Here is a 13,486-nt window from a genome sequence, read left to right on the forward strand (position 1 = left end):
CATGGGGGCTCGTTAGTTTGCACAATTGTATAGTTCCTTGTTGGTATGTGACATGTGGACTTGTCGATTGGAGCGTGTCAGGTAGGTTGCATTTTTCTCATAGGTAAGGTAGTGTGTTTTCCATTGTCCGTGCTGCACAGTTTGATTGATGTGAACCGTTCTTGTATGTGATGCTCTTAAACAAATCTGTTTTTTCTGCCACATAGGTAACAGGGGGATCGCCTACTTGGTTAGCGGGTGGGGGGCACGCGTCGTAATTCCGGTGGAGCGCGCAATGAAATCGGTAAGCGACTGAAGATATGTGTAGGCCTCATCCCGCCAGGGGAGTAGTTTAGCTGGGGTATGCTAGAGTGACGTAGGTGATCCTAGTTAGATGGTTAGACCAACGTTTATTGTTTTCATGAATGGTAGATGTGGGCATTAAATCAGAATGGTTGAATTGTATACTACGGAATGTGGCGATTAAATGTGTTACGCACGGATATTGTGGGGTAGGTGAGTGGCTATTTCCTGGTACCTGTTATTCGTTTATTATTATTATATTAGATATTCGTTATTTCGTTTGCTGGTAACGCGGGTTGCTACGGGAGCACAGGGTAATTATACGTAGGTTATTTGTGGCATAGTCATATTCTGCAAGGGCTATGGCTGGGACGGCTTTTACGTTTGATTTTTTTTTGACAGATCCTACGAGGGATCAAATTGATGTCTGCACAAAGATAGATTTGTGTAGTGTCGCCAAACATTATGGCATTACTGTCCAGAGTTCGAAAAGTAAAGAGGAGTTAAAAGCGATCGTGCTGGCGGGGTTGTTGGACAAAAATATATTTAGTTTGCCCATAGCCCAGGAGGATGGCTCTGAGAACGCCGCGCGCGACGAGGCGGCTGATAAGGCTGGTGAGGCCACTGGTGGTTTAGATCAACCTGGTGCGGTGCAGAAACGGAGAGGTGGCATTTCCAAGGGAGAGGAAAATGATAGTGATGGGTCTGTACACTCGTCGTGTGCCTCTGTTTCTTCTCCCACTCGTAAATCAAGTAGACGTTTGGCCCGTCTCCAGATGGAGGAAAGAGAGGCTATGCGAGTCAGGGAGGAGAGGAGAGAGGAGAGGAATTTTACTGAGAGGAAGGCAGAGAAGGAAGAGAGGAAGGAAGAGAGGAAGGAAGAGAGAGACAGGGAAGAGAGAAGGGAAGAAAGAGAGATGCTGAGGGAAGAAAGAGAGATGCTGAGGGAAAAGGAGGAGAACGACAGAATGCTCCAGGTGACTATAAGAAGGATGGAATTGGAGAGTGGTGGCTCCTCCTCTTCCTCAACTGAAGTCTCCCAGGGCCCTTTTAATATTGGGCAGCATATTTCTGTAGTTCCCCTTTTTCGGGAGTCTGAGGTGGAATCATATTTCTCTACTTTTGAGCAAATAGCGTGGGCTTTGCATTGGCCAAAGGACCAGTGGGCAATATTATTGCGATACAGGCTCACTGGTAGGGCTCAGGAGGCATGCCAGTCATTATCGAATGAGGACAGCGTGGTATATGAGAAAGTGAAGAGTGCTGTCTTGCGCGTATATGAACTGGTGCCGGAAGCGTATAGGCAACGATTTAGGGCACTACGTAAAGCTCCCTCTCAAACACATGTTGCATTTTCCCGTGGACAACGGACTATGTTTACTCGTTGGGGTGAAGCATGTAACGTGGATGGTGTCGAAGCGTTGAGCGAGTTAGTCCTCATTGAGCAATTTAAGAAATGCGTGCCCGAACGCATTATAGTGTACTTAGAGGAGCGCAAAGTTTCTACCCTACAGGAAGCTGCAGTTCTGGCAGACGAGTTCGCATTGATCCACAAAGATATTGCTGTGCGAAATGATGTGTATGTAGGAGGGGGCGCGTTCTCTCCTTCTGAGTCGCCGTATCAGGGAGGTGACGGGCGAACATTCCGACCTCGCTCACCGCCGTCTCTAAATGCCTTGGGTGACGAGCGAGCATTCCGCTCACCGCCGTCTGAAAAGGCCACCTTGGTGTGTCATTATTGTAAGAAAGAAGGGCATTTTATGAGGGACTGTCATGCGCTAAGGGATCGACAGGAGACCAGGGAGTCAGCCCAGGAACCGAAAGGGGTGGGGTTGATTGGTACGGTGTCATGTCCTGACCAGCATAGCTCTTTTGAGCCCTTTTTGTTTGATGGTTATGTGTCCCTGTCGGGTAAAGTTGGGGACTACCAACGGGTGAGAATACTCCGTGATACAGGAGCCTCTCAATCGTTCATCCTGGCTGATGTATTACCATTGGATGTGGACTCCTGTCGGTCGAGCGAATTGGTGAGAGGTATTGACATGGGGTGTGTGCGCGTGCCGTTGCATAAGGTGCATGTACAGTCTGCACTGATCACAGGTTGCTTTCCAGTCGCGGTTCGCCCATGTTTTCCCGTAAAGGGCGTGGATTTCGTCATGGGGAATGATATCGCTGGGGGTAAGGTCGTCCCTGTGTTGGAGGTTGGAGACACTCCATTTACTAACTTATTGTGTGATGCATTGATTGATAATCACCCCAATGTCCCTTCTATTTGTGCTGTCCCTAGGGCACAGGAGCGGAAGCGAGACCAAGGTCTAGCGTTGGGTGACTGTCTGTGGTGAGTTTTGCAAATTGGCGGTGGCGCAGCATTTTGAGGCGGGGGATGAGGTGTTTATTGTGCTGCCCACGCCTAGTACGGTGCTCACTGCCCGGTTCTCAGGACCTTATGTGGTAAAAGGAAAGGTGTCTGCCACTAAGTATATGTTGCATACGCTCGGGCGGCGGAGGAGGACACGCTGATGTCATGTGAATAGGCTAATGAAAAGTCCTGCCCGCGTCTCGTCGGAGTTGAGGGGTGACAGGACTGTTGTTTCACATGCTGTGTTGTGTTCTAATGTGCCTTACAGGACGCACGGTGTTGATGTTGGGAGTGCGAACACCATTGAGCAATTCGCGTATGGTTGACTACAGTATACCGTCATGGCCTCGGTATGAGGAATGTGCCAGCCACGTCCGACGGCTGATGCATCTGGTATTGGGTGATGTGGTGGTTGACCGTGTGGGCCCAAAATAGGGGCATGTGGCCTATATGGAGGGTGATTTCTATTTATTTTTGTTCTGTTAGTGCTAATCTGATGTTGGTTAATAATAAGTGATAATGTTTTGCTAACCCTGCGGGTTCGCTCTTATGGGGGGAGGTGTGACGTACGTGGGTTGGTCATTATCATTATTACTGTATTTGGAAGACCATGTGAACATCAGGTTAGTATAATTAGTGTTATGTTATGTTTTGTATGTGTGTGTGTGTGTGAACATGAGAGCTGATGCTGTCTCTTCTTCTCTTCCTGTCAGGTGCTGCCCGTCCCTACACTGAAGAGTGCTGATTGCCTAATGAGTGACAGCTGAGGGCAATCACTTCGAGAGGGACGGGTGGACAAGTAGCTGACAGGACACACACGTCGGGGGGCCTCACTGTGTCATTTTGCCAGTGACCAAGTGGAGTGAGGTTGCCTCTGTTTGCCACTATTGTGTAGTTATTATTATTGTGCTTGCTTATGCCAATTGCCACTGTGTATGGACTATTGATTATGTGCTGCCTGCGTGGACCAAACCCTGTGTGGGGTAGGTATATTGTTGGCCATTTTAGATTCATCCTACACTGTGAGCTACATGGTTAGAGTGGTGTTCCTTTGTTCCCAGATTGCCAACCACGTGGCATGTGGTTGTGTGGTTAGTGTTTGCCTTGTTTATTATTATTCTCACCTTGTTTGTTCTCCCCTTACCCTTTCCCTTTGTGTGTGTTGTGGGTTGAAATCCCCACTGACAACATCCCTTTTCCCTTTGGGAAAAGGCCGTGGGTTGGAAGCCCCACATGCAATAAACTTAATTTACCATTTGAAAACGTCTTTGTTTACTATCTGCCTACCCGGGAGTTTTGAAAAGCATTTTTACTGAGCGGGGCTGTTTCTGCTCATGTACCGCCTGCTCCAGTTACATTTCTGTGCGGTCGTTAGACCTTTGTACATGACACTCCATCTCCCCCTTACCCCATCTTACCCCCATCTCCCCCCTTACCTCCATCTCCCCCCTTACCTCCATCTCCCCCCTTAGCTCCATCTCCCCCTTACCTCCATCTCCCCCCTTAGCTCCATCTCCCCCTTACCTCCATCTCCCCTTACCTCCATCTCCCCCCTTACCTCCATCTCCCCCCTTAGCTCCATCTCCCCCCTTAGCTCCATCTCCCCCCTTAGCTCCATCTCCCCCCTTAGCTCCATCTCCCCCCTTAGCTCCATCTCCCCCCTTACCTCCATCTCCCCCCTTACCTCCATCTCCCCCCTTACCCCCATCTCCCCTTGCCTCCATCTCCCCCTTACCTCCATCTCCCCCCTTACCTCCATCTCGCCCCTTACCTCCATCTCCCCCCTTACCTCCATCTCCCCCCTTACCTCCATCTCCCCCCTTACCTCCATCTCCCCCCTTACCTCGTCTACGCTGTGCAGGGCTGTGGCTGCTGCTGCTCTGGGGGACAGTGGGTGGTAGGACTCTTGGACTGGGCCTTGACCCTGCTGCTGTTGTTGTTGTTGCTGCTGCTGCTGCTGTTGTTGTTGTTGTTGTTGTTGTTGTTGCTGCTGCTGTTGTTGCTGCTGCTGCTGTTGTTGCTGTTGTTGCTGTTGTTGTTGGTGTTGCTGCTGCTGGTGCTGCTGGTGCTGATGGTGGAGCTGCATCAGGTGGACCTGCTCCTGTCTGCTGGGGTGAGCCATGACCGGCAGCCCGTAGGGGAAGCCCTGCCCCTGGTTCCCCAGCATGTGATTCTGCTGAGGTGGGGCCCCTGACGCAGCTCCACCGTGGGACCACGGGGCCTCCTGCATGAGGTACTTCACCTGGGAGGGAGGGGGGCTGGCAGGGTGCCCGGGGGGCTGGTGAGGGTAGGCGTTGTAGAGGGGGTTCCCTGGGTGCTGCTGGAGAGCCGGGTTGCCGAGCAGGCCCTCGTTGAGGAGGTCACGGCCGGCGTCGTGGGGGTAAGGGCCTGAGGGGAAGGGGCCAGTGTGGTTGGAGGTGGCGGCTGAAGGGGACGAGGGGTCCCCCGGGGAACGGGGCTGGACCTGGCGGTACTGGAGAAGACGGGACTGGGGAGGGGGCTGCATCTCCACTGCATCCCTGGGGTCCGGCTGCTCCTGAGGGGGCATCTCTCTCAACAAGCCTGGGTATCTGGGGAAAAGAAAAGCCCTTTAATAACTAAGAATGTAATTATAGTTGATTGAACTATGGATTTGACTCCTACACTGTGTCTGCCGGCTCGCCACATGAGTACACAGCTCATACAGTGTGAGACTATACTTACTACACTGACTTAACCCGTTAAGCCGGTGCCGGGCCAGGATGTATTTCACGTCATAAATAGATCAATACAGTCCGTATTAAGTAATGTTGCGTTTCTTTTTTTAATGTAGCCAAGAGTAAAGACCCTAACCCTGTCAAAACAGCAGTCAAAGTGTATATTTTGAGCACTACGTTTGTTTACCAATGATTTTAAGTGTTATTAGCTAAATATGAGTTTATAACACCGCTTTTCCTGGGCCTTTGACCAGAGTTAGCCTGCCACTTGCTGTTACTCTGGACTTTTTATCTAATTTCTTGTCTCTTTTATATTGCACCTTGCTTTTTAATTTTAATTTTGTAACCACTTTTTCTCCCCATTTTTCATCATTTTCAATTTCATATGATCCAATTCTTCCATCCCCTGTCTTGAACGTTGCTAGACTATGCCTCCCACTGGTCGGCTGTAGTGAGGATAGAAGCCTTGCATCACGTGTCCCCTCCGGTACACGAGGAGGCAGCCTGTCGCATCTTTTCATCGCAGCAGCTCAAACTCTGTGGCGAGGAGTAACGCGTGGGAGGCTCACGCTGCCCCCGCTACTTCCTGTTTCCGCCGCACCGGCGTCACCAAACCGACCTGTAGGAGTCGCTGTCCACAACGTCCAATCCCCACCCACCGGCTTTCCCACCCTCTAACACTTGCCAATTGTGTTAGTATGAACGACCGGCCAGCCGGTAGCAACGCAGAGAGCTGGGCTCGAACCCAGCGTCTCCTGAGTTAGTGGCGAGCGCCTTGCCCACTGCGCCAATCAGCCACCCATGCACCTTGTTTTAAAAAAAATAAAAAAAATGTATTGTACAATACCTTTTTCTTTTTTGTATCCACTTTTTTCTCCTTTTTTGTCCCATCCCAATTTAGCCGTGCCAATTCTCCCCTCCCGTCTTGAACGTTGCTCGCATGTGCCCCCCACTGGCCGGTTGTAGGGAGGATAGAAGCCCATCACATGTCCCCTCCGATACATGTGGAGGCAGCCAGTCACATCTTTTCACCTGCCAACGCGGACTCTCATTTGGCGAGTAACGTGTGGGAGGCTCACACTGCCCCCGCCATTTTTCCTGTCTCTGCTGTGCAGGCGCCCCAACCGACCTGTAGGAGTCGCTGTTCACAACGTCCAGATGACCACCCATCGACTTCCCACCCGCTAACTCTGCCAATTGAGTTAGTATGATGGCCGGCCCAAGCCGGAGGCAACACCGACAGCCGGATCCCGATACGATGTCTCTTGTGTTGGTGACGAGTGCAATGTCCGCTGCGCCACCCAGCCGCCACAATACGTTTTTCTGTCATTTTAGTGTATTTTTACTTATTACTGCATTGTATGTGTTTTTATCATGTACCTGTGAAGCACTTTGGTTTGGCTTTAGTCATTTGTAAATGTGCTATAAAAATAAAGCTGACTTAGGCGCGGCCGGGTAGCACAGCGGACTAAGCGTCTGTCTACCACCGCAGAGACACTGGTATTGGCAGAGTCAGCAATTGGTCCTGGTCGTTGTAAACAGCGACTCCTACAGGTCGGTCGGGACGCCTGCTCAGCGAGGGAGGGAACTGGGTGATGTAGTGTGATCCTCCCACGCGTTACGCTCCCCCAATGAGAGTCCTCGCTGTCAGGTGAAAAGAGGCTGCTGGCTGTCTCCTATGTATCGGAGGACGCATGTGATAGACTTCAGGGCTCCTTAGAACGGGAAGTGGGGGGCAAATGCGCACAACGACCAGGAAGGGGAGGGGAAGGAAAAAAAATTGGGATGGGAGAAAAAAATACAGAAAAAATGGAGGAGAAAAAGTTGACAAAATGAAATAAAGCTGCCTTGACTTGACCTGTGAAGGTTACGCTCCTCACCTGCTGAACGGCGGCCCAGCGCCGGCCTCGTCCTCCAGACTGCTGCTCATCCTCCAGTTGGGCGCTCGGAGCAGCTGAGGGGGGAAGCGGGCCAGGCCGGGCTGGGCCAGGTGGGCCAGCTGCTGGGGCAGGGGGAAGGCCACGCCTCCCTGGAGGAAGGTCCCTGCTCCCTCCCCCCACTGGCCCAGCCGGGCTGCCTGCTGCTGCTGCTGCTGCTGGCTCAGGGGGCCCTGGAGGTCTGCAGGGACACGGGGTGTGTGAGCCATACAGTACTATGGAGCCATGCAATCACCAGTAGGGTTGGGCACAGAGAACCGGTTCTAATAGGAAACGGTTCCTAACTTCCGGTTCTGGAAGTCAACTGACAATATGAATAGTATGAATTTTTTTTAAAGATTTTTCAAACATTTAAAAAAAATCTCCTGCAAAATAAGCTGTGACCTGTTTTGACCGGCACCTCAAAGAATCAGAATCGAGAATCGTTTAGAACAGGAATCGAAATGGAGAATCGGAACCGGAATCGTTCAAATCCAAACGATGCCCAACCCTAATCACGAGGACATAATGCATGTTCAGACAACTACTTGAAACAAGTCCATAATATAAAAGATGGTAACCTAAAATGCTGGATTATGCACCTTCAAAAAGCCAAGTAAGCACACTATGAATAAATGTAATGCTCCCAATAAAGTATTAAACTAACTAAACTAAACTATTTTCATCACAAGATCAAAGTTTGAATCCACAGAAATCACTTTTTCTTTCCTCCTTATGTTTCTCAGGCCATCTCCCGTTTCCAAAATGCATTACAGACTGTTTGAAAAAGCTGTTTTGCTATGATAATTGGTAATGAAATATCAAAATAATGTTCAATAAGATGTACTTGTGTTTAATAAGTTGTTTTATTCAGAAGTTAACACAAATAAATAATATTACCAGTACAGTACAGTATCTAGCACACTCTCAGGAGCAAAACAGAAAGAATCATTTCAAACTTGAACTATGTGACATGGCTTGAATCAACTGCTCCAGTGGAGTTGCTCAGTGGCCAACGGTGGCAGACTGTGGTTGTACTGGGCAGCTCCCAGGTGTGAATGGAACTGTGTGAATGTGAAGCAGGGCGTTCCTGAAAAAGAGCATCTGTGCTCAGTGAACCTACCCTGGGTAAATAAAATAAAAATAAATAAAAATTAGATTAATGCGTTAATTATATTATCGCGCGATACTAGTATAGCGTTAACGCAGCACGTTAACGCCGTTAACGGCCCAGCTCTAATATATATATATATAATATAATGAGTGCCCTCACCCACTCCCTCTCCCAGGCCTCCCTCCGGCCCGTCCTCCACGAAGCTGTTGACCCGGCCCGGCTGCGACAGGCCCGGGTGGTGGCCGCCTTGGTGGCCCATCGAAGCCCTCATGGAGTTCCCCATCTCCTCCCCCCCTCCGGACTCAGCCATGTCCAAGGTGGGGGGGGACTGGACGCCCCTGTGGGGGGGCATGGGCCCCCCGCTGAAGAAGGAAGGGTTGTGACTGCCACTGGTGTAGGCCGGACTGAGCTGCTGCTGGTTCTGTTGGGCCATCCCTGGGTGCTGCTGGGGCTGACCCACGCGGTACGGCAGCCTGGAGACCGGGTACTGTGGGGGAAAGGGCCTCCCCCCTGCTGGGTGTGGAGCGAAGGCTGGGTTGGGGGGTGCCAGGTGGTAGTTGAGGGCTCTTTGGCCTGTGGGAGGGTCTTTGCGGTGGAGCATGGCATTGGGGAACCCGCCGAGCCCATCTGTCTGAGAGTCCAGACCTCCACTTTGGCCCGTGTCTAAATCTCCCTGGGGTCCAAACACACAGAAACCATCAATACTCAATACTATCACAACAAACCCATTTAGAGCAACTCACATCTATAACCACCTAGATAAATGGCTATTCCCCATAATAAACCACCTAGATAAATGGCTATTCCCCATAATAAACCACCTAGATAAATGGCTATTCCCCATAATAAACCACCTAGATAAATGGCTATTCCCCATAATAAACCACCTAGATAAATGGCTATTCCCCATAATAAACCCTCTAGATAAATGGCTATTCCCCATAATAAACCACCTAGATAAATGGCTATTCCCCATAATAAACCACCTAGATAAATGGCTATTCCCCATAATAAACCACCTAGATAAATGGCTATTCCCCATAATAACAAGAGAATAACTTCCTTCTAATATGAAACAGCAGCTTACCTGTTTGTCCTTCATGTCTAAGGTCTTCCTCTCTGGTGTCTGCAGACTCCTCTGCTCCGACTTTGGACATGCATCTAGTTTACCTGGGAGACCAAACAGCAGCACACTCATTATCCTCCAGCAGGCCATGCTCACATCTACCTGAACACATGTTCTGCTTCTCCGCTGCTGGGACTAATAATGAAGAGACGGACTAGACATGGTTGGCAGATAGATATTCACTGATATTCTAGATCAGTGGTGCCCAACCAGTCGACCTCGATCGACCGGTAGATCGCGCGCTGGTTTCAAGTAGACCGTGAGATTATTTAGGGAGGTGACAGATGGAGTTTTCCACCTGGCCGCTGTGTGTGGTTGCCATGTCTCGCCCCTGCATCAACGGAGGCACAGTATTCCAATACACATCATACATCCTGCGCAGGTATAATCACTGAGGCCACGTCTGGTCTTTTGTGAGTCAGAGGAGCGCAAAGTGCCACGACCGTGCATATAAAGCTGATGATAAAGTTGATTCATTTAACTTGGACACTCGCAATGGATAGGTCTGTTGTCAGAAGCGGCGCGTCACGTGCGTGTGTTCCAAATGCTGGCAAGAGAAAGGCAGAATTAGTAAGTAGCGATTCCAGAACTACTATGAAACGGAGTAAAAGAAGTTATGATCCTAAATACTTGGCATATGGATTTACTTGGACTGGCCAAGAAGATGACCCGAGACCACAGTGCGTTTTGTGCTACGAGATCCTTTCTAACGAGAGCTTTAAACCAAGTAAATTACAGCGGCACTTGGAAACTAAGCATCCTGAATTTAAAACGGTGATTTGAAGCCCATCATCTGTAGCCACACAGAAGGGCTCATTGATACATTTTGGAATTATTTCCCCGAAAGAAAGAGCACGGACAATTTGAACAACTGGATCCAAGATCCGTTCATTGCGCATGACGCAACAGGCATCCCTCTGTCTGAGCAGGAGGCGTTGATCGATATTTCTTGTGACGAGCTACTGAAAGTCAAGTTCACTGGACACGCCCTCGCAAAGTTCTGGATATCAGTCCGGAACGACTACCCAGTGCTGCGCTGAGAAAGCTTGAGTCCCGTTTGCGTCAAGCGGGATTCTCGGCTCCGACATTAATACAAAATAAATGCAGATCTCGCCTCAGAGTAGAAGCCGATCTGCGCCTCTTTCTCAGCACAACGCAGCCACATATCATGGAACTATGTTCAAATGTACAAGCACACCCTTCCCATTAAGTCTAGTTTTTTGTTTATTCTTGAAAAGCGCACGTGAACGCATAAAAAATGTCTAAATATGCCTTGATCGTTTTATAAATGTGTATACAGAAACAATTCAGTTTGATAATATTCATTAATTTCATTAATAACATTCTTGTCATTCTTGTAATTCCTACACTACACCGTTACAATGATATATAAAATATCATATTATATTATATACCCATTCAATATGCACATGACAGAAAATATTGCATATTGAATGGGTATTATTAATCTACTATTACTAATACTAGCCGAGAGTAGGTCACATTTGGGCTGGTAGCTCTCGGCTAGGTGGCCAATTAAAAAGTAGATCTTGGTTCAAAAAAGGTTGGGCACCCCTGTTCTAGATCGTGATAAATACAAACCAAGGCAGGTGACAGACAGATTACTAATAGTTTAGATAGTGGTACAGACAGAGAGATGGATAGATAACAGATCAATTAATTGATAGATTGATATGAATGATTGCAGTGATTTGACTAACTTGGCTGGACTGCCGTACCATTTCGGATAGGGTCCACCTGTAGTTCCTTGTCAGGGCTGGGCTGACCCATCCCCAGAGGGGAGGGGTGGGCCACGCCACCGTAGGGGATGGGGGAGCCTCGGTTCTGGGCTTGAAGGAGGTTGAGGTTATAGGCCATGGCTGCCTGGTGATTCATGATGCGAGGGTCCATGGCAAAACGGTTCTGATAGCCTGGCCATGGCAACTGAAGAGTGGAAAGAGGAGGAGAGGAGAGGAGAGGGGGAGGAGAGGAGAGGAGGGGCGGAGAGGAGAGGAGAGAAGGAGAGAAGGAGAGGAGAGGAGGAGAGAGGGGCGGAGAGGAGAGGAGGGGAGAGGAGGGGAGAGGGGCGGAGAGGAGAGGAGGGAGAGGAGAGGAGGGGAGAAGAGGGGAGAGGAGGGAGAGGAGAGGAGGGGAGAGGGGCGGAGAGGAGAGGAGGGAGAGGAGAGGAGGGGAGAGGAGGGGAGAGGGGCGGAGAGGAGAGGAGAGGAGGGAGAGGAGAGGAGGGAGAGGAGGGAGAGGAGGGAGAGGAGGGGAGAGGGGCGGAGAGGAGAGGAGGGAGAGGAGAGGAGGGGAGAGGAGAGGAGAGGAGAGGAGAGGAGAGGAGAGGAGAGGAGAGGAGAGGAGAGGAGAGGAGAGGAGAGGAGAGGAGAGGAGAGGAGGGGAGGGGAGGGGAGGGGAGGGGAGGGGAGGGGAGAGGAGAGGAGAGGAGAGGAGAGGAGAGGAGAGGAGAGGAGAGGGGAAGAGAGGAGAGGAGAGGGGAAGAGAGGAGAGGAGAGGAGAGGAGAGGAGAGGAGAGGAGAGGAGAGGAGAGATGTTAGGTTGGTAACTACTATGTCTTTGTAACTAATCAATCCAACAATGATTCAAACAAAACGTGAGATATTATTCAGTCAGTAATAATTAAATATGTTACTTCACATTCATATGTTTATAAATAGATAAAACATTAATTTTGATTCCTATTTTACAGATCACTAGTTTATCCACATGGTGATATACTGAACCATGGTACATTGATGATGTAAGTCAAGATAGACCGTGCTCTCAATATCTGACACTGGGTGCTGAAATCCAGAGGATTAAATAGAAGAAAGCAGGAAGCCGGACCAGCACTCTCAGGTTCAAAAAGTTTTAATGGCAGCCGTGAACAAACATGTCTAGGGCTTTGTTAATTAGAACATCAAGAAATGATAGTGTTCAAATCGATATTAAGAGTAAACTTTATCGTTTCTCTGTGAGTGTTAAGGAACTCAAGGAAGGCGTGAAGATCTAACGATGAACCAGACCAAATAAAAAATAGGTCATCAATGTAGCGCATATAGGATTTGACATATTTTTCAAACGGGTTATTATTGAAAATGTGATCCAATTCAAACGTGGACATATGCAGGTTAGCTAGGTTCACAGCGGCGGGCGAGCCCATGCTGAGACCTCTGTTTTGCAAATAATATTTATCTTGGAATCTGAAATAGTTCTTTGTTAGAACCAGGTCGGCTAGGCTAACTAGTGCCTCTGTGGAGGTGCGCCCTCAAGTTTAGGTAAAAACTAAGCGCTTGGAATGCTGGGGTATAGACTGACCACATCCATTATCCATTGTGACTAATATGTCTGAAGGGGAAATATTGCAGGCAGTTAACCGCTCAAAAAAGCAGTAGTGTCCCTTAAGTAACCCGGTTGAGAAGAGGCCAAATCTCTGATATGCGCATCAATAAATTGGGAATTTTTTTCTGTGGCAGACCCTATGCCGGAGACTATGGGTCGGCCCGGAGGATTCTGGAGATCCTTATGGATCTTAGGTAAAGTGTAAATAATAGGAGTAATAGGAAACTCTACAAACATACACTTAAATTCATTTTCTGAGATTTCGTCCGCCAATCTCAGGCTTTTGAGGACTGTTTTGATTTCAGTGGAGAATCTAAACACTGGGTCGGAATTTTAAAGGGTATATACCTCAATGTCGTTCAATTGTCTATTGATCTCTGAAACATAAGAACTTTTATTTTGGAGAACGATTCCAGAACCTTTGTCTGCTTTTCTAAAGATTAAATCCTCATTCTTCATGAGTTCCTTAACACCAGTGCCACTGGTTAACATGGTAAAACATGGTTGAATGCCAGCACCCACTTCAATGATAGCGTTGTGAACGCATAATCTATGTCTTAAATTATGGCTATGTGTCTAATCTGCCCGTCGCTTATCAATGATTTGTTTGCAGTCAACATTGTCGAAACGGATTGTTTTTTTAATCGGTTA

General features: G+C 48.8%; 1 protein-coding gene across 4 annotated transcripts in view; it reads right to left on the reverse strand.

The window, feature by feature from the left end:
* The window catches only part of helz (helicase with zinc finger), a 186,608-nt gene that overhangs the window by 10,004 nt on the left and 163,118 nt on the right, over positions 1–13,486 (reverse strand). For all 4 annotated transcript variants that reach the window (XM_084319194.1, XM_084319193.1, XM_084319192.1 and 1 more), the window contains exons 27-31: positions 11,233–11,437; positions 9,455–9,537; positions 8,527–9,040; positions 7,218–7,455; positions 4,485–5,211 (exon numbers count right to left, since the gene is read on the reverse strand). In XM_084319194.1, the coding sequence (XP_084175320.1) occupies positions 4,485–5,211; positions 7,218–7,455; positions 8,527–9,040; positions 9,455–9,537; positions 11,233–11,437 (1,767 nt within the window). The remainder of the gene's footprint in view (positions 1–4,484; positions 5,212–7,217; positions 7,456–8,526; positions 9,041–9,454; positions 9,538–11,232; positions 11,438–13,486) is intronic.

Source organism: Notolepis coatsorum (genome assembly GCF_963971535.1).
Source record: "Notolepis coatsorum genome assembly, chromosome: 7".
NCBI lineage: Eukaryota > Metazoa > Chordata > Actinopteri > Aulopiformes > Paralepididae > Notolepis > Notolepis coatsorum.